Here is a 21,527-nt window from a genome sequence, read left to right as displayed (position 1 = left end):
CATGCACAACAGCACCATATGGCATTAACAGAGAAGCAGATACTGAACATCTACTCACAAAGCTCGCTTGACCATCAAACTGACCCTGGAAGACAAAATTCATCAAGTCAAATTGTTCACTTCAACTGTGGTATACTGAAGCCTCACAATTACTATGATCTGATCATTCAGAATTTATTATAAAAAAAAAGTATTATTATTATCATAAATGTAAAAAAAAAATATCATAAATAAAATGCAATTTATATATCTTAATTATAATTAAATGTTATATATACACATATATTATATATAATTATAAATTAATATATATAAACAATGAATATCAGAAAACATTATATACACAGATAACTAAATAAATGAAGAAAAATGTATTTCCATCCATCTTGGATTTATAGTTATATATGTGTATATATAATGTTTTCTGATATTCATTTTAATAATTATTATATTTATATTAATAATAATAAATATAAATCAGTATACATTTTAAGGTACTTGTGCTGCATCACAAACGTTTTTAGAGAACAATGAATGTATATGGTCGTGTTTTTTTTATATTTATTGATCTCTACAAACTTACAGAGTAGCCTATATAAAAATATAAAAATGTTGTTTATAATACATCAAATACCAGTATACAAATATACACATAGGTAAATATATACATAAATGTATCATAACCATAAATAAAAAATAATTATATAATAATTTATTGTTATTTTTATTAGTAGTAGTATTATACCAAATAATAAAGAGGTTGTACATACAGTTGTGAGCATTTCTAAACTCAACGGGACTTCCAGGACAACAGCATTGCTGGTCGGACGATTATTCCTCATCTCCGTGTAAAACACCTGGGCAACAGAATAATTTAATATTTACATGAATATTTTAATCTGAAACCCATCGCTCTCAAATCATTCCTGTAGTGACATCTATACAGCACTAGTGTAGAAATATGAAGAATAAGAGAGTCTTCACAAGGGCTTGTAATACCTGATACCAGACCTGAGCGTTTTAGCAAGTCTTCATCCCATAAGCAACCATAACAACATTAACATAAGTTAACAGAGACTCATACAGAGAAATCATAACACTCAATATGATGGCTTTGGTCCCGCCTTCACAAAGTTGTGTACTCAAGAACCATTCAAATACCAGCCGGGAATATTATATTTAATTAAAACTAAAAATCAAAACCATAAAAATAGCCGTGTCCCAATTCACATACTATCCCAAAGATACCCGGATGTTTCCGGTTAGAATCCGGAGTTCAGATCCATTCCCACTCTAATATTACCCACAACCCATTGCGTGTTAGACGAGGATTCGATTAGAACTACAAACATGAATAATGAATAAGTGTTAAAGGTTGAGAGGTTTGACTGATTAATAATCAGTATCTAAACTGACGAAAATATATTTATTCAATGTTATCCACATTATATTTCATCTGAAAAAACATTGTGAACTTTTATAAAGACACGTTTGGTCATTACATTTTAAATGCATCATTATGCAAAGCAAGATCAACATGCTTCAACATTTCTCTCCGATACGGTAGAGTATTCAATTAAATTGAATGTGGAGGATTTTAACTGTGACAAGTTGAAATGCACATAACTAAAACACAAATTATGACGAGTATGTCCCAACGACATACATTCATTGAATGAATGAAATATGCGAATAAAAGCCTAAATCAAATCTGTTCATCATATATAAAGCGATCGAGTCTCCAGAAAAAGTGGACTGCACCGCTCAGTTCATATGGGATTCGTTTCACGATCTCTTTATTAACTTTTTGAAGCATCAAAGTGTCAGTTGTGTAGCAGTCAATGGAGGGACAGAAAGCTCTCAGATCTCATCAAAAAGATCTGAAGATGAACGAAAGTCTTACGGGTTTGGAATGACATGAATGTGAGTAAATAATGACAGAATTTCCATTTCTGGGTGAACTATCCCTTTAAAACTGACATATGATGAACAAGCGATATGTTCTTGAATCCGCAGTTTTCCAGTTTACGATGGACGGGTTTTGTACCTTGTATCCAGTGATAGTGCTGACGTGTCTGCGGGGCATCTTCCACCGCACACTGAATGCAGTGCAGTTCACCGTCTCCAGCTGGATGTCCAGCGGTGGACTCAACCTCTCTGAGAGGAACCACAGATCACATCACAAATATAACATACTTTATCATTCATCAGTTCATATCCACATTAAACTAAACAACATGATTCAACATTAGACCAAAAACAGATCTTGCAGAAACAGCTAATAATTAGTTAATGTAACTCATTCAGTGGTGTTGATGAGAAAGGTTGTAACAAGAAAAAAAGGAAAACAGAAGCATATAAAACAGGCCGATTTTAGATGCATTTACAGATGATGTTACTGTCATTTACTGATGACCAGTTTGAGTTTTAGACCATTGGAGTGAGGACAAAGAGAGTAAAGTGAGGACATTTTGGCCGGTCCTCACTTTCTGAGAGCCCTTTAAAGGCCTGTTTGAGGGTAAACTTGGTTTTAGGGATAAGGTTATAATGAGGTTAAGGGTCGGTTTAGGGTCAGGGTTCGGGTTAGGCACTTAGTTGTGATAGGTAAGGTTAGGGTAAGCGGCTAGAGATTGCATTGTGTCAATGAATGTCCTCATAAAGATAGATGTAAAAGAATGTGTGTGTGTGTGTGTGTGTGTGTGTGTGTGTGTGTGTGTGTGTGTGTGTGTGTGTGTGTGTGTGTGTGTGTGTGTGTGTGTGTGTGTGTGTGTGTGTGTGTGTGTGTGTGTGTCGCTGCAACCCTTGACAGGAAGACAACACCACAATCAAACCACAAAGATGGCTAGTGAAATATCCTATGGCATACTATGGAAGTCAATGGGGTCCATCTACTGTTTGGTTACTGACATTCTTCAAAATATCATCTTTTGTGTTCAACAGAAGTAAGAAACTCACCTACTAACACAAATATTAGGAATATTGCATTTATTGTTTCTACACTGTAAATGTGATTTTTCTAAATTTTACAAGAAAATGCTATGTTTTTGGTAACACTTTACAATAGTCTCATAATAAATAAATAAACCGTATTGTAAAGTATTCCCATGTTTTTACAGGTTTACTATTAGTTTTTCTAAAATGTCATGTGTAGATCAACGTCATTTTACTTGCTGTTTCTTTGTAATTAATAGAGACATTTAGACCTACTAGCATTTCTGCATGCAAATTGTGGTAACACTTAAAGCCTTCATATATAACGCATTATAAAAGCATTGTAATGCACCTCATAATGCATTGTGTGGTCTCATGAAAAACAGTTATAATACATTATAACACTCATGTATTCACATTTAGAAAGTATAATGCATTAAAACATGACAAACAACCCATCTCAGATGTAACAAGGAATCTGCAAAAATTACAATGCATTGTAACTTTGGCTAGAAAGATGCAATGCATTATAATGTATTTTATGAATACCTTTATAATGCCTCATATACGTAAAGGTTTTAAGTAAAGTGTTACCAAAATTGTTTCTACACCAGATGTTTTTCAGTGTATCCCGTGATCCCATCATCAACTCTTGCCTGCAGTGGTTTCACAGAAACACATTATTTATTCCAAACGCATCACTTTCTCCTTTCAGATCATTAACAAGATATTGCTTTCCCTCAAAATGAACACACATCAAGACATTTCACTTAAAAGGTTTGTAGTCATTAGAGAAATCGAGTAATTTGAGTCTGACTTTGATGCACGTTGCATGTGATCTTGGCTCTGATATTTCTGTTATGATTTGCAGGTGTTTGTGGCGCAATTAAAATACTGCCGTCTGAAAAGAAACCAATCTGAACAGAGACTAATCTAAAAACATACAAAGCATGTTCCAAAATTAAACCATAATGCACTGTGAATGTAGTGAATAACGACCTCAAATACACAGAGCCATGGAAAGCAATTTAGGAAGGCAATTTTTTTCCCATGAAACTTAATACAATATGTGAAAACACTTTATAATAAGGTTAATTTGTTAACATTTACATTAGTTAACATGAACTAACAACATAAATCCTTCTAAAGCATTTATTGATTCTAGATAATGTCAACTAGTGCAAAAAGACAAAAGTTGCATCTGTTAATATTATTTAATGGGCCTGAGCTAACATGAACTAACAATGAACAGTTTTATTTCTTATTAACTAATGATAACAAAGATGAATAAGCACTGTAACAACAATGAGCAACATATTTATCAAACGTTAATAGGACCTTATTGTAAAGTGTTACCTGATATCATTTAGAAATAGGCAGTGATTTTTCAAACATTTCAAAAAGTCGTATATGCTACTTTGCACTTTTGAAATAAAGTTACTTTGCATTTTTATTACAATTTTGTGTAACATTTGGAGTCCGATCAAATGAGGAGTCAAAAAAGAGATCTAATCCCAGCTCCAATTACTTCTGTTTCATACACCACGCAAAATAATGAAAGGTCAAGTCAAGAGCGTTGCATTGTGGGATACGGTATTTCGTGCAACATGCTTTGTTAATGCACATTATGGAAAATGCAGAAGCTCATCCGGTATTTTATGCATACCAGAGCATTTGAGTATGCATACTATTTACTGCAGAATAGTGTGATTAGTGTGTCAGCATGCTATTCTGAACACAGCCCATGATTTACAACTTGCAATTGCTATAGTCAGAAGCAGCAGGTACTATGAAAAGAAAAAAAATAATAATTTTGAAACTTGGCAACTTTTAGCAGTATAGATGGACCCAAAGCTGCAGACATGAACTTACAAGCCACAATACTTGATTGATTTAACGGGATCCTTAATTCGAGAGCAACCCAGAAGGATGTAGATATCATTAAGGAATGGATTTTTAGGCAACAGAAAACGGAGTAACAAAATTGGAATTGATGTTTAAGTTTGTGTGACGTAAGAAAACCTTCCTCTGTGACCAAAAATGTCTAATTTTCATTAACAAACTTTGAGTCGATACAAAGCAAAGAGAAAAGGCTCCAGGCAAAGATCGTTTTCAACAGATGATGCAATCAAACTCATAAGAAAATTACATTTGCCCAGAACAACTTCTAATACTTCACTTCTACACTTTCAATCCCTCCACTGTCATAGGGTGGAACCTCAAGGTCTGAAAACTTGTCTATACGTGGCTGTAGACTTGAATTAGTTAGTCTTTTAATAAATCAAGACCACCAAATTAAATATCGCTTCCAGTTTCTTGGCTATACCACTAAAAAGCGCATTAAGGTTAAGCATCTCCATATACCCAAGGGTACCAAAGGGACAAGCACCAATTTGAAGCATTTCATCTGAAGTGTCAGTTATCAGAGGGCTTGTTTATCTGAAATGACTGATGGTTTTCATTACTCTAAATTGTTGGCTATGGGCATTGGGCATGAGATCGTCCGGAGGGCATATGGAAGTCCCATATACAGCGCTGACCCTGCTGTATGACTGCGACCTCAAATGTCTCTGTGACAAATCACCTGTACATCTATCCACCGGAATAGCCGAAAAGTTTGTCCTGGGTGATTATGGGACATAAAGCAGCTCAAAATAGTATCCAGACACTAATGCATGCTTAAAAATGTGTGAATGTAATTGCATTCGTTAACAAAATGGTGTCATTTATTATAAAGAAGAAAGGTCTGATGGAAAAAAAAGTAGAAATAGTTCAAAATGAAGATGAACTTGAGAAGAACTGACTTCCGAAACTCAACAAAACACCAGCTGATTTAAAGACCTTGCGCAAAAATGGGAAAAAGTTAGTGAAGATAGCCTATTGTATTTAATGCAGTGACAGACATGTGTGTCCAAATAGCCTATTTGCTGGGGTCAGCGTATTGCATAATCAAATAATCATCATTAAAAATAAAGATATGACTAAATTTGAACAAAAGAACAGCAGTACTGAAAATGACACTGACCTGACTTCCGTGCACTAGACTTTCTTGAGCACAGAGCGATATTCCACATCCACACCAAAGCAAGAAGCAGCATCACTCTCTTCTGGAGCCGCATTTTCAATCCTTTATGAATTTGGAAATACTGATCGCGTCAATTTGAGCTTCAAATGCTGTTGTTCCTCATTCTATACTCCTGTAGAGAATAAAAAGCGCTGAATATTCGGTGTAGCCTGTTGCAGGACTTTGTATGCACGCTGAACCTGTCTGATGCGATTACTGTCTGCTGGAGATCACACACACACACACTCCTCGTGTGCGGGCCCTCAGGAGCCCCGACGCGCGCGATCAACTCTGAACAACTTCTACATCCACGGAGCGCCACGACACACACACACCCGACGAGAGTCCGTGAATCACAGGGAGACGCAAAGTTTCTTCTTATTCCAGAGTGTGTTTGAGCGGAGCAGTGAGGAGAGAAGGCTGGGACACTCGGAGTTAAGAGGATAATGGTCTAATCTACACAGATGGAGACTTGAGCTCGCTTCAGTAACTCTGACCAATATAGCAACACGGAGAATGGTCGATACAACACTACAGCACACACACTGAAGGAGGATGGAGGGAAAGTTTCAGCGGGAAAGGTGCAGATGAACGGGGATGAATGGACATTACATCAACTTTATGGTGGGTATTAAAACCAGACAGACAGACAGACAGACAGACAGACAGATAGATAGATAGATAGATAGATAGATAGATAGATAGATAGATAGATAGATAGATAGATAGATAGATAGATAGATATACTCTTTTTCCACAGTTCTCCTGTCCATGTTTTCTCTTCTCTCCGTCCTCTTTGAGGATATGAGGAATCTCTAGCTCTATACCGGAAATTGAGGAATTCAGCTGTCAGATTCAAAGCAATCATTTATTTAATTGAATTGGATGTTTATGTCAAAAAATCAATCATATGCATTGTTTTCCATGCTAAAATCAAAGGAGATCTGAATTGAGTTTGATGATTAACCAGCCTGATTAGTGACAACATTCACTGTGATTACTGACATTTTAATTTAGTCAACACACACACACACACACACACACACACACACACACACACACACACACACACACACACACACACACACACACACCTACCTTTAAGACTGCTTTAAGACATTATATTATAATATGTTTTTAACATACATACGTACATACATACATACACACACATATATATATATATATATATATATATATATATATATATATATACATACATATATATATATATATATATATATATATATATATATATATATATATATATAAATATAATGTTATAATGTTGTATATATTACATTATACAACATTACATTTAATCAGTGAAAAAAATAAAAAAAACATTTAGCTTAAAGTGTGGCTTCTTATGGTTTACAACAGCAGGTGATAAGAAGGCTTATGTAATACCTGTAATGTACAAGTGCTGCACTTCAGACTATTGACCGGAAGAGGGAGTCATATGCTTAAGTGCTGATTCTAAGACATCCGTTTATCAACAGTTTCTTGTTGAATATTCACTATTTTTTTTGTCCAATACATTTCCAATTGTACTGAATTATAATTATAATGATTCCAGTCAATATATGTGTATATATATGATATTAAAAAATCCTCACAATCTGACAGAAACACACTACATCCGGAGAACACCGAAAAATTAGCAATAATAACAGGCGATCGGATTGGATAAATCTTGAATATGGTTCAAAAGAAAAAGATTCTGAAATCGGATTAGATCACGTTTAGGTTTTTGGTTTCATGTCTTGGTTTTGATCTGGATCAAACCTTCAGTATGTGTTGTTCAAAACCTTTCAGTATAGGATTGTGATAGCTTTGATCCAAAAAAAAGCAGGATCATCCTGATCCCAGCAGAAGGGTGAATTCAGGGTGGATTCCGGGTACAAAAAAAATGTAATGAAACTTTAAAATTGGTAAAATAATAATGTTAGAATATATAGCATATTTATTGATATTTTGAACTTAATTTTGTTTAATCATTACAGTGATAAAGTAGATAAAGTACAGATAAGGCTATCTATTATGTCCTTCCGTACAGTACATTAAAAAAGAAAAGATTTTGTCCCCATAAAATAATCCCCTGCCAATATTAGACAAAATTTAAATATTTAACTTTAACAGCTTTTAACACTGTAGGCTATATTAATTACAATGACACAATCATCAGAGACAGTAAAAAAAATAGTGCATCCCTTATTGTATATATTTGTTTGTTTTTATTTATTTGTGGTTAAGATGAGGAGTTACAGAGATGGGAGGAACAATTATCTTTCAATGTTTTTGCATTCTCTCACAAATGTTTTTTCTCTCTCTCTCTCTCTCTCTCTCTGTCACCATGTCCTTTTAGGGGCCCCATAGGGGTCTGACTGTTTGGAAAATGAAAGCGAATGTTTGCATCGTTTTATTTTGCTATTTTATTTCTCTTCAAATAAAAACACTTAAAGGACTCTGCTAGCCTACCTGTTGATCTTTTCATATTGTGATGATATGTAATCCAATGTACATTTTTTAAATGCACTGTACTGTAGACTATAGACCGGTAGAGGGAGCGTGTGTCATGTATATGAGCGCTGATCTCAAGCTGGAAGTGGAAATCCATTTATCAACAGGTTATTTTTTGCCAAACAAATTATAGCAGGTACGTTACTTTAACTTAGATAGAGGTATTGTATTTTATCCCTTCAGCACGGAATTCTTGTGAAACGAGATAATAGATCACTTGAATAAAAATAATAAAATAATTAATATGTGAGAAACGACAAACTAAATTAACATAATGCTGCTTTCACGTGCTATCGGACATTTCCTACTTCCCACTTCTGAAGTCGTGATTACGAGATAATTAAAATTTTGACTTGAAAGGGCGATCCTGTCTCTTTTTTTAACTAGGGAACTAGTATTTACGATAATTCCGATAGCACGTGAAGGCAGCATACATTTCATAACAGAGTTACTGCATATTTATCTTTAGCGATCTTTCCAGCACGTTTAATTAATATCCAGGACAGGAGGCGGTTTGCTTTGTCCATGATGTCACTCAGCGTGTTTTGACTGAGCGCGCGAACTGTTCACGGGCACTGCGCGTCGTCACAGCTGGTGCGGGAACGAACTGGACCTGAACAATTCAATAATCAATACAATTAAAAACCATAATCTGATTATTGAAGTGGATGTATAGCAACACTAATATATTTTGAATCATATGTTGAACCGCCGTCAGGAAGAGGTTGATGTAGTTGGTCAGCGATGATCCCTGACAGCAGAAGAACACGAGAGTCAGCTGAAAGGAAATATAATATGCGCTGTTTTTATTTTATAAATGTTTTCGGAAAGCACCTTTGGCTCTGTGATCATCAGTGCTGATGGCAGGATACACAGAGCTGAACTCAGGTGAGTGTATAATCACACATCTTTTTCAATGTTTTTTTAAAGCATCATTGATCACTTTTTTTCTTCTTTTTTTTAGTTTTTAAGTTTTCATTTTAAAATTGTATTTGGGGCTATATACTATTTATTCTACTACTAATGGTGTTAAATTAGGTTAAATTATTATTATTATAGTATTTAGGGGCTAGTTGTGTGTATTTTTCTTAAATTAATGTTAATTGTTTTGGGGCTATATCAAATATTAATAATAATAATAATAATAATAACGTTTTATTAAAATAAATTATGTCAAAGTTCATTTAGAAAGTGCTTTTTTTTGTAGCTATTGGCTAGTTGTGTATATTATTTATTTATTTATAAATATATAACTTAATATATTGTTATTAGGGTTAAAGTAAATTATTACTGATTATTTTTGTCATCCTTAATTATAAGAAATTTAATTTACAAAGTGCCTTTTTTCATATAGTGGCTAGTTGTGTTTTTTTTTTAAAGAAGTGTTTTGGGTAATATAATAATAACAATATCATTATACTATCAGTTAAATAATAATAATACTAATTATTATAATTATTACCCTATATGAAATGTAATTCCTAAGTGCCTTTTTCGCTGTAGTTCAAACTTGCTTGACAGAGAAATTAAGTAAATCAATAAAAACAACTGGAACAACTGCAAAAAAAGCTATATATGTCTTAACTGATATATTAATTTAACGTTTTCAATCATTTTTTCCAAAAAAGGTACAAAGCTGAGCTGTCTAAAAGTATGTGATAGAAATACAATACAATAAAGGCTGCAGTTTACTCTAATAAAACGGTCTGACTGAACTTCATGTGTGTAATGTGTGTTTGTGCTGCCCGACACAGGCTCTCTGAGCTGAGGAGAGAGGAAGATGAAGATCTGGGCTGTGATGCTGGCGTGTGCACTGATGCTGAGCGGCTTGTCGTCTGTCCCGCTGCTTCTACAAAACCCCAAAAGAGCCGGACACTCTCGCTACTCACAGCCACACACTCAGTGTTCTCAGAGACTGGACCTGCTCAGAAAAGCAAACCAAAATCTGCCTGATGCTCGAACGATCAAACATCCGCAGCCAAGAAGTCACTCAGGTCAGGGACAAGCTACTTGATTCTTATTATTAAATAAATAACAGTCACACGAATACACACAGGTGTGATAAAGCGCGTTTCAGGACACACCTGATACTGTTGTGGTGGTTGAGTAAAGCAGTTTCAGGTGACCCATTGTACCTGGGCGGGACACTAGACACACACTACTCCAGTTCTATCAGCTTACAACTCATCTCCGTTTAGAAAACCTGTATTTTATCTGGTGCCTGTGGACAAAAGCAGTATTGTTGCTAAAAGCTGTCAGAATAATGCGAACTATATCACGTTATGGCTCTTTGATCGCTCTACTCGCACTCTCATGGTTGTAAATGGGGGGTACCGTTTCACAAAGCACATCAAAACACTACCGTCTTTACATACTGTCATAACACAATGTGTAGTGCACTTCAAAAGGGTCATATCATTTATTATTATCAGTCCTTTTTGTTCTTGAGGTTGTTCCAGCAAAAACAGATTTAGTTTTACATGCATCTAGTTTACGTTCTGTCTAATACGTTATTAGATGGAACTGTTATACATAGAAAGTAGACAGTAATGAAAAGTTATTAGTGTATGCCGTGTGTTGCTGAGCAGAAATGCATAATCATGTTTGGCTTGGTCCACTCAAAGTTGCGTTGGATTTTCTCCTCAGCGTAAAAGGTTAAGAGGTCCATCTATCACAGTTTCCCATGTTCGTAGAGTTAGTTTCTGGAGTAAATATATAGGCTGTAATCTGTGTGTTTACACAGCCTTTTTTTAAATGGCGGGTGCTGGTGTTTCGCGTGCGTTTGGCCAATCAGCGAACACTAACGTCACGGCTGGTTTAGACCAGAAACTGTAAAAAAAATATATATGGACGACGCCCCTTCGCTCTCTTCCATTGGTGAGAAGTGAAGCCGCCAGTGTCCCGATATGGCGCTGACATCTTGGGGTTTGAGTCTGCGCAGTAGCGATTTCGGGACCAGACCCGCGCAGTAGTGGGCAGGAAGTAAAGCCGCGAAATCAAGGCCCCGCCCTCACTCTCGGTGTGAAATAATTAATTATAGAAATTTAGATATTAAATATAAAGCTCCAATCTCCTCAGTCCTCCGAAGATCCCGAAAAAAAGTCTGTTGGTGCTTCAGTAACTACTTCGCTCAGAGAACCTGTCAATCACAGCTGTCAATCATGACGTCACACCACCGTTTTTATAGCATCAAATAACTAACTAAAAACAAACTTCTTTTAAAAACAAACACTTGAATTTACATCAGCGTGATAAAAACTACAGTAAATGACAGAAACCACCTTCGGAAAAAAGATATTTGAAGTGTAATTAAATTGTTCAGTTGGTCTCAAGTGCCGTTGAATAACACGGGGAGGCGGGGCTTATGACCTATACTAGGACTAGTCATCGGGGGGGCGATCGAGACGTTTTGGCTTCACTTTTCAGGGCTTGTGCGGCACTCTTGGTTTAGACCAAGCGGCAACCTCCCTGTCTCTCTCTTGAAACCAACACGGAAGTGAATTAAACGGCAATTCATCAACTGGCCGCTTGAGGCTGGCTGCAAAAGTGAGTCAAATCTGCATCTCCCCCATGTTGAAATGCCCAACTTTACAGCAGAAAAAAACATGTTTACAGCCTGGAGCAAAAAGTGGCTTTGGTCTATACAGCTAATTCTGCCCTTCATGATGACTGTGAGGGGGGTGAATTTTTTTATAACTCATCCGTTTAAATTATATTAAGCCTTAAATTTCTGCATAATTAAGGGTGTGTCCACTTTTGAGTGACAGGTGGATTCCCGCTGCTGTGGTCATTAGTCATCATTAGCCGTTTGTCTGCTGTCTGTTAGCTGTCACGTTAGGGATTTTCACCCATTTTCGTTTATCCGGGAGTGACGCGCTGCCAAGATGGTCTTCAGAAACCTACGGGTGACGTCACGGACACTACAGTCTATGGTTTAGACCCTACTCTGAAGTAGGAGCTAAATTAGTTCCTCAAAAAGGAGTTCCTAGAACTAAAATCGTTCCTAGTTTCTGCGGTTCGAACACGCCAAAATCAGGGAACTTCCATCAATAGTTCTAGGAACTATGAAAAGGTTCCTCCAGTGCGAAAGCCCCTTATTTCAATCACCCCCCCTAAATCCGGGTCATGGCACCAATGTAACCGGTCCTACTCTGCGTTTCCCTGACACCGACGTAACTCGCTGCTTAACTAACATAGCACGATGCATTGTTGAAGAAATCAACTAGATCATCACGACTAGATGTTTCCCGAAACCATATTGTTTCAAATTGGTCGTTTTAACCACGGTGGTTAATGATGTCATGGTGAATGTGTTTGAGATTGAATTAATGCTAGATATTTTGCTATAAATTACAGACATGGCATCTGAGAACTATTTCTAATTTTTCCTCAGTTATTTTGCTTTATTCTCAGATTTCAATCATAGGCTCGTTCTCACTAGATCACGTTCGCACAAGCGCACTCTTCAAAAACGGTGCTTTAAATCTCTTGACAAACTAAAAGACGTAAATGACATTTTGTATTAGAAATAAAAGATACCGATTGTACTGAACGTCATGTTTGCTTGTTTTTCTCAAGATAAGGATTTATTGAGTCCACATGTCATGCAAACAAACTATGCTTCTAACCACAGGTCGAGAGCTGTCGATGGTTTCGGGAAACACCGACTTGCTGAACTATAATGGATAACAATGGAACTTGCGACCATTGTTGGCTAACAATGCTTTCGGGAAACGCATCCCTGAGCGGGATTCGAACCGGCGTCTCCAGCATGGTAGGCGGGGGCGCTAACAAGAACGCTGAAGACATTCGCAATCTCTAGCATCAGTCACTAGCGCACTTCTTTCATGTACAGATGACAACATGGTCAAAATGATCATCGTCCACATGGATCTGCAAAAACGACTAAAAACGCTGTATTCTGCTGCCAGGCCACTAGATGGCGATGTCACTTTGTAAAGAAACACTACGCGCCTATTGACCAAGGGGGTAATCTTTCAGAAAAAACTGAAGCTTCCCCGGGCGCCGCCATTGATTAGCGGACCATCACCTGCTGTTAGCATTCCATTGACTCCCATTCATTTTGGCATCATAGAATAACTTTACATCTGAGGCGTTTAAAGACTCCATTTGTCCATTATTTAGTTCTAAAGAAACACGAAATTGTATAAAAGGCTCCATTACCTTGTATCTTACGTTATGGCCCCGTAGAAGCAGTTTTTGTAAAAATAGGCTAACGATTGCGTCATAACCACGCGACTCTCTGTCGCACAGTAGAGAAATTACCATATAGACAGGAGGAGAAGCTCACGGGCAATCGGGGGGACATGGAGGCAAAATGACAAAATAATTAATCAGAATACTTAGCAAAAGTTGCTCCTGCTCCTAGCTCATGGACACCCTCCTACTCACACTCCCCGTCTCTGCAAGTTTCGGAAGGGAATGATTCAGATTTCTCTTGGCACAGCTACTAGAAGACAGACGGGTTGCTCACGTCACATCTACGTCGTCAAGCTCAGTTTGAGTCTGCGCAGTACGCTCAGCCATCAGGAAGTCAGTGCTTCTAATTGACTTCACTTTTCTCCGTTGAATCCAAAGGGGTCGCTGTGTCCATTTCTTTTACTGTCTATGCTATTGACTGAACACGTACATCACCGTTTTCACAAATTCGCATTTTTGTAGTTTACAGGGAGACAATATCGGTATGGTTTTCCAAAATGTGTACTTGGGGGGCATTTAAATGACAATTTTCATGATGTGACCCTTTCAAAGCATGCATATACACAAAGAGAATAATCTGTCCACGTAAACCGTCCTTGTTCAGGTTCAGACTGCTCAGATGTATCTGTAGTGTAACTGTGGGAACATCTCTTTCCTCTGTCCTCAGACAGCTTGCCCACTCCCGACTCAGCCTTCATCCACAGATTCAAGAGATCTCTGAAACGGAGAGGTTTCCTCCGTAACAAGATGGACAGAAAGAGGCCGAGTCGTGACGAGAGAGAGAAAGGAAAAGAAAGAGCATGTGCACTAAGACAAGTCCAGCTGAAAGTGTCAGATCTGGGCTTGGGTTACCGGAGTCAGGAGGAGATGATGTTCAGCTACTGCAGCGGCGTGTGTGTAAACTCACTCACGAACTACGACAAGATCCTCACCAGCCTCGCCGGCGGGGATAAAAACGTTCTGCGCAGCTCCCCTCCCACCGCCTGCTGCCGACCCGTCCAATACGACGACGACCTGTCCTTTCTGGACGACAACCTGATATACCACACCATGGAGAGGCACTCGGCACGGAGATGTGGCTGCGTCTGAGCAGCTGTGGGAGACGATGACACAAGACAAAATCAATAGAAGCAATTTCAGGTTATTACATGTGTGAGTACGACTTGGTTGAGGGAATCATAAGGGAAGCAGAAGATACAGGATAGGGAACTTCAAGAATTGTGTTGCAGGATGGTTATAATACACATACAACATGGTCTCAACAGGCTTTTTAAATGAGACGTTTTGTGTGCTGCGTGTTTTAAAAATTCTTATGTTGTCTTTTTGACCTTTAACCTCCACTAATGTGGAGAATTTGAGTTTTCTCTGATTACAGGTGAAATTAGAAAAATTAAAATATCGTGCAAAAGTTCATTGATTTCAGTAATTCAAATTAAAAGGTGAAACTAATATATTTAGACATAACTATATACATATGCATGATTATACTTTTCAGAGGGCCGACATTTCTGTATTTAAAATCCTTTTTAGCGCAATTTTCCACCGGACAAAATTGCGATTGTTAACTCATGATTTCTGTTCTGTCTGTGCGCACCAATCTTGCACTTCTATCTACTCCTCAACCAGACCACCTAGAGACTTCGGGTTTTCGGCATTATGTTAAGGAAGGTCTAATCTCGGGAACGCACAAAAAAAATCCAGGAAAAGATTTTGGATTTCCTGGAAATTCCAGAAAAAAATCTGTTTTTTGCAAATTTCTCGGCAACCATAATAGCTATCGAGTTGAAACAAATTGCAATCGATAGCTTCTAAAATTTACAATAATATTAGAAAAAAAGATTTGCTCAAAAGTCTTTCCTTTATGCTTCAAAAATTGAATTTTGAGTGTTGTGATCCCATGACGTGAGAAAATTGCGCTAAAACACTCACTGAGTTTTTATTACTTGTTTTTATTTTTATTATTATTTCATGTAATATTCAAATTTTCTGAGATTTTGAATTTGGGGTTTTCATAAGCTGTAAGCCATAACCATCAAAATGATAACTTTTGCACGATATTCAAATTTTTCGAGTTTCACCTGTATGTTCAATGTTAAAAACAGAACCCAACTGAATTATTTGATAATTCATTAAACCCTATTTATATATTTAAATACCTATTTATATGTTTTTCCCCTAGTTATTTTTTCATTGTTATTAATTCTGTTTAATAAAAAAATACCAAAAAAAAAAAAAAGTACTCATCTTTACGTTGTGTCACAGTTTTCAGTCAGACTCGGGGCCGGTTGCATAAACTGCTAAGACTTAGTCTTACAAGTTAGCCATCAATGTTTTTTCTTTAAGACTGTTCAAAAGTTTTTTGAGTCAGTGACATAAACACATAGATTGGTCTAATTTAATACCGAAAAGTAAGACTGATTACCCCTTGACTCAATGAAGAGCTTGGGTTTGTGGAAGAAAGATGTAAAAATAGAGTGATGATGGAAATGACTAAGAAAGAGACTGAAACCAGAGATATGGAGCGTGTTCGTGACCTGATCTCTAATTCAGAGTTCACGTTTCGGCCACCGCACTCACCCTGTGTCATCACACACCAACACAGGACATCATTAATACACCCGCCAACAAGAAACAACCTTGTTAATGCCATTACCTCAACATGACAAACACAGGCCCAGGTCAAGAGTAACATTAGTAATTAGTCATTAGCTGCTGTAAATCTGTAATGTGAGCACTACACAGAGGGAGGGAGGCTGGATATACAGTGCTGGGCAGACATATTTGACCAACCTTGGTAAATATGATCAAAGATGGCTGTAAAAAATAAATCTGCATTGTTTATCCTTTTGATATAAAAAAATTTTTTTAAATGCAAAAATCTAACTTTTTATTGAAGTAAAAGAATTGAAAGTGGGAGAAAATAAAATCACTTAATGAAATAAATGTTTTTCTCAACAAAAAAAACCCATTGGGAACAATTATTTGCCCCCTTTTATTAAATACTTTTTGCAACCTCCTTTTTCCAAGAGAAAAGCTCTGAGTCTTCTCATATAATGCCTGATGAGTTTGGAGAACATCTGACAAGAGATCAGAGACCATTCCTTCATACAGAATCTCTCCAGATCCTCTAGATTCCCAGATCCATGTTATAGGCCAGGGTTCAGGTCTGGGGACTGGGATGGCCATTGCCATTTTTGTTTTGATGTTTGTTTTTGGATCGCTGTCCTGTTGGAAGATCCAAACATGGCCCCCATTATAAGATTTCTAGCAGAGGTTGTCAGGTTTAGATTTTTTAATCTGTTGGTATTTGATCGAATCCATGATGCCATGTATCTGAACAAGATGTCCAGGCCCACAGCATTAAAGAGACAGCGGAGTATTTCATTTTACACATGGGATACTTTTTTTTTTTTTATCCCTGTATGAACCAAACCCATAATGTTTGCAGCCAAAAAAGCTCTTTTTCTGTTTCATCTGTCCATAGAACGTTTGAAAAGTAACTTACACTACTGGACCTTCAAACGGGACGGGTTCTATGGTCAGATGAAACAAAAGAAATTGCCGCACTGAAGAATGACATTTTTTCAGAAGTCTCTCCAAAGTGTTCCTCAAACCACTCATCTACTGACGTGCCAACTTAGTAAATCAATATGTACTTTAGAAATAATTTTTTCAAAAAAAAAAAAAACATGTTGCTAACGGTTTTGCGCAGTGATACACAGAACGTTTAGGTGTCGTAGTCCTCGTGTTTTTTCGTGAGAAACCACAAAGCTATTGACCAATCAGAATCCAGGACTGGAACTAACCGTTGTATTTTTCACAATATGACAGTTTTTACTGTTTTTTTATCAAATAAATGCAGCCTTGATGAGCATAAGTGACTTCTTTCAAAAAAAAATTGAAAATCTAAATTATTCAAAACTTTTGACCGGTAGTGCATACATGTAGCCTATATGTGACCCTGGATCACAAAACCAGTAATGAGTCGCACGGGTATATTTGTGGCAATAGCCAACAATACATTGTACGGGCCAAAATTATCAATTTTTCTTTTATGCCAAAAATCATTAGGATATTAAGTAAAGATCATGTTCCATGAAGATATTTTGTAGATTTTCCACCGTAAATATATAAAACATTTATTTTTGTGAGTGAATTGCAGCACAATCGCCAACATAAATGTAGAACTTTAAAGGCGATTTTCTCAATGTTTCGATTTTTTTGCACCCTCAGATTCCAGATTTGCAAATAGTTGTATATCGGACAAATATTGTCCAATCCTAACAAACCATCCATCAATGAAAAGCTTATTTATTCAGCTTTCATGTGATGTATAAATCTCAATTTCAAAATGTTCACCCATGTGACTGGTTTTGTGGTCCAGGGTCACATATTATAGATACATTTTTAACATTCCAAGTTTAAAAATGTACTTATTCTGAAAGCGAATGCAAATAGTCTATAAGTAATACTGAAAGAACTATACTTTATTACTTTGAGTCAAATTTTTTTATTTATCTGGTTGGACTTTCTGAAATGCCAAAGCCACTGAAGTAGCTAGTCCGTGCCGTATGTGGTGTGAAAACAACTCTTACCCTTTTTCTTTCAGTTCAGCTTCGAGCTCAAAACTGCAGCCAGACTCGACGCTCCAGCCTCTCCTTTTCCTCATCTGTAATTATAGAGCAGAGTCAATATCTAAAAGAACGGCCGCAGAATTCAACTCAAGTGATCCAGCAGTCTCATTTACAGTGCATTGTGTGTGTGAACAGAAGACTTGCCATCATGAGCAGTAATAATACATCTCTTTGTGTCTGTTTAAGGTATGGAGAGAGATGTAGAGGGTATTCCCAATTCATTTAAACACATTTACTCCTCACTCTATGATTAATTTAATATGCAATACAGGGAAGTGAGACAACAGGTAAGCAGACCATGGGTTTCTTCATTGATGGGAAAGTATAGCATGTAAACCAGCATTGGGACATACTACATCATCTTAATATGACAAGCCCACTTGTCATACACTGCTCACATTAACATGTAAACATTTATAGCTAAATTCAACAACTGGGGCCGGTTTCACAAAGATAGATTTTGACTATGGCTTAGATAGAGTTGATAGTCAGACATCAAAATCAGACCGTTGCACAAAGCACTTAAGACTATCTTAAGTAGGACTACACTGCAATGCATTCTGGGTAAAATAAGACACTTTGCAAAACAAAAAACATGGCGGATCGAGTAAGCGCATTCAACCGCTCAAGTGCAGTTTACCCCAGCGGGAAAATATGTGTTTGTTGGAGGAGTATAACAGTTACAAGGACATTGTACTTGGGAAATTTAGCGGAGAATGTAGTAACAAGAAGAAATGTTTAAATTATGAGCCATTTTCCCCTTTTCTTTTGGCTGTTTGTAATGTAACTGATTGTTACTGCTGGTTGCCAAGGTAACAGAGTCTTAGACCTAAGTTAGCCTGGGGGTAAGGTGTCTAAATTAAGTCAGTCTTTATTTTTGTGAAACAGTCTAACTTGCATTAGACTAGACTATGAGCAAATTTTAGACTTGTCTAACACTATAGACCGGACTAAAATAGCTTTGTGAAACCGGCCCCTGGGCACTTATCTGTTTCTTTCATCACATATTCTCTCTATCATGCAGGCTGTAGCCAGTCATAACATGTATTCTTCTCCCAGAATGACGCATGTTTCCATTGCAGCAAACACCTGTTGTCCTGTTTCCAGCACCTGCCGACAGGTAAAGCAATGTGACGCTCTACGGCTATAGCTAAAAAATAATGACACCAAAGAACTTAGGTTAAGTTTTGCATCCATACTGTTACATATGTTCTTGTATAAAAACTTTTTTGGGACTAACGAGATTTTCACAGGGGGTCGTGGTATTTAAACATGGCTAACTTTAAAAGTTTCTTTAAACATTATATATGACCAGTCACAGGTAAAGTGAATATCGTTGATCATCCTAATAATGCCACATATTAAAGGGGTGGTTGATTATGATTTCACTTTTCTAACTTTAGTTAGTGTGTAATGTTGCTGTTTGAGCATAAACAACATCTGCAAAGTCACGACGCTGAAAGTTCAAAGCAAAGGGAGATATGGTGGGGACTACACGACATTCCTCCCGGGTTAGAGACATCACTGACGCTAGAATTTACATAAACCCCGCCTCCGGGAACACGATTCATAGATTATCATGACAGAATATGCTAATCAATGACTATAAGATATCTACACATCAGCTACATAAATTCATCACCTAACCATTCAGAAATGTTGTCACTTACTGAGTCTCTCCATCTTTGTCTGACTCCAGTTTGAACATAAAAGGCTAAAAGTTTTTGAAATGTTCAGGACACAAGCTGTTGTAGCTCCGCCCCCTGTGCCGGGAGCAGCAGCTCATTTGCATTTAAAGGGACAGACACAAAAACGGTGCGTTTTTTGCTTACCCTCAAAAAGTGACAATTTTAACATGCTATATAAAAATATCTGTGGGGTATTTTGAGCTAAAATTTCACATACACACTCTGGGGACATCAGAGACTTATTTTACATCTTGTGAAAAGGGCATTATACCACCCCTTTAAGGTCTGGGTAGATTAGATGGTAAGCAAACAATCAGTTCTCGTATTCAATGTTGGATGCAGGAGAAATGGGCAGGAATAAAGATCTGAGCGACTTTGACAAAGGGCCAAATTGATATGGCAAGGCAACTAGTTTAGAGAATCTCTTAAACGACGAGGCTTGTGTGTTGCTCCTGGTCAGCAGTTGTGAAAATTTACCAACAGTGTCCGAAGAGGGAAAAACCATCATGTGCGTCGTTTACCTGGGGAAGTGATGGCACCAGGATCAATGTGGGATGACGATAAGCCGATGGAGGGAACGTGATGCTCCGTGAAAACCCTGTGTCTGGCCATTCTTGTGGACATAAATTTGACACGTGCCACCGACCTAAACATTGCAGACCAGGTACACCCTTCATGACAATGGTGTTTCCTGATGGAAGTGGCCTCTTTCTGCAGGATAATGTTCCCTGCCACACTGCACACATTGTTCAGGAATGGTTTGAGGAACATGATCAAGAGTTCAAGGTGTTGATCTGGCCTCCAAAATCCCCAAGATCTCAATCCAATTGAGCATCTGTGGGATGTGCTGGACCAATCAGTTTTGGCTGCACACGGAGGACCAACAGCATATTAGGCTGGTGCTCATGTTTCGGCTCATAGGAATGGTTTCATTTTTTTAAAAGCAAGCTTAATGTTTAACAGAGCAACATTTCTGACTTCTAAAGTCACATGAGGCCAGATATTTTGGATCCTAAAACGTAGCATATATTTACATTTGCACATTTGGCACATGAATTTATTGCCTTTTAAGGTACATATTTTTTTCAGCTCATGCATTCCCACAGAATCGAACACATGTACGCTCTACTGTTTGAACTACAGGAATAAAAACTGGAGTCGTACAGGAGCAGAAGCTTTCCTGTACAAGAGGACATAAACAAACCAAGCCACATAAAAAAAAAAAAAAAAAAAAAAGTAATCCTGTAGAATGCAGTATTCAGGCTTTTCACAGTCATAGAAAACATGGAAGATTCAGGGATTTCCTACACTTGACAAAAAAATGATGCACATCTTGATGGAAATAACATGGAGAGAACAAAGACTCTCAATGAATTTAAGCTCTGGACTCAGAGGAGCCGATTCATGTGTGAAAATGATTCTTCATGCTCCTCCTCACAACCATTCTTCCACAGTTTGAGCCTGATG

The 21,527-nt window shown here is 37.2% G+C and overlaps 2 protein-coding genes across 3 annotated transcripts in view; one reads left to right on the top strand and one right to left on the bottom strand.

Moving 5' to 3' along the window:
* The window catches only part of egflam (EGF-like, fibronectin type III and laminin G domains), a 36,845-nt gene extending 22,044 nt beyond the window's left edge, over window positions 1-14,801 (bottom strand). Inside the window, exons 1-5 of one of the 2 annotated variants that reach the window (XM_084414405.1) lie at window positions 14,671-14,801; window positions 5,957-6,128; window positions 2,048-2,157; window positions 771-857; window positions 59-85 (exon numbers count right to left, since the gene is read on the bottom strand). In XM_084414405.1, coding sequence (XP_084270531.1) covers window positions 59-85; window positions 771-857; window positions 2,048-2,157; window positions 5,957-6,050 — 318 coding nt within the window. In that variant the 5' untranslated portion in view covers window positions 6,051-6,128; window positions 14,671-14,801. Of the gene's footprint in view, window positions 1-58; window positions 86-770; window positions 858-2,047; window positions 2,158-5,956; window positions 6,490-14,670 lie in introns of those variants that run through there. The other variant, XM_084414406.1, reaches the window with a different exon arrangement.
* Window positions 10,159-14,835, top strand: gdnfb (glial cell derived neurotrophic factor b). Its single transcript, XM_084414407.1, has 2 exons — window positions 10,159-10,512; window positions 14,406-14,835. The coding sequence occupies exons 1-2, from the start codon at window positions 10,299-10,301 to the stop codon at window positions 14,825-14,827; spliced, it is 636 nt and encodes a 211-aa protein (XP_084270533.1). The 5' UTR covers window positions 10,159-10,298; the 3' UTR covers window positions 14,828-14,835.
* Window positions 14,836-21,527: the final 6,692 nt, after the last annotated feature.

The sequence above is a fragment of the Rutilus rutilus genome (assembly GCF_951802725.1).
Source record: "Rutilus rutilus genome assembly, chromosome: 7".
NCBI lineage: Eukaryota > Metazoa > Chordata > Actinopteri > Cypriniformes > Leuciscidae > Rutilus > Rutilus rutilus.
Note: the sequence above shows the minus strand (reverse complement) of the source record. Positions and strands in the feature narration are given on the sequence as shown.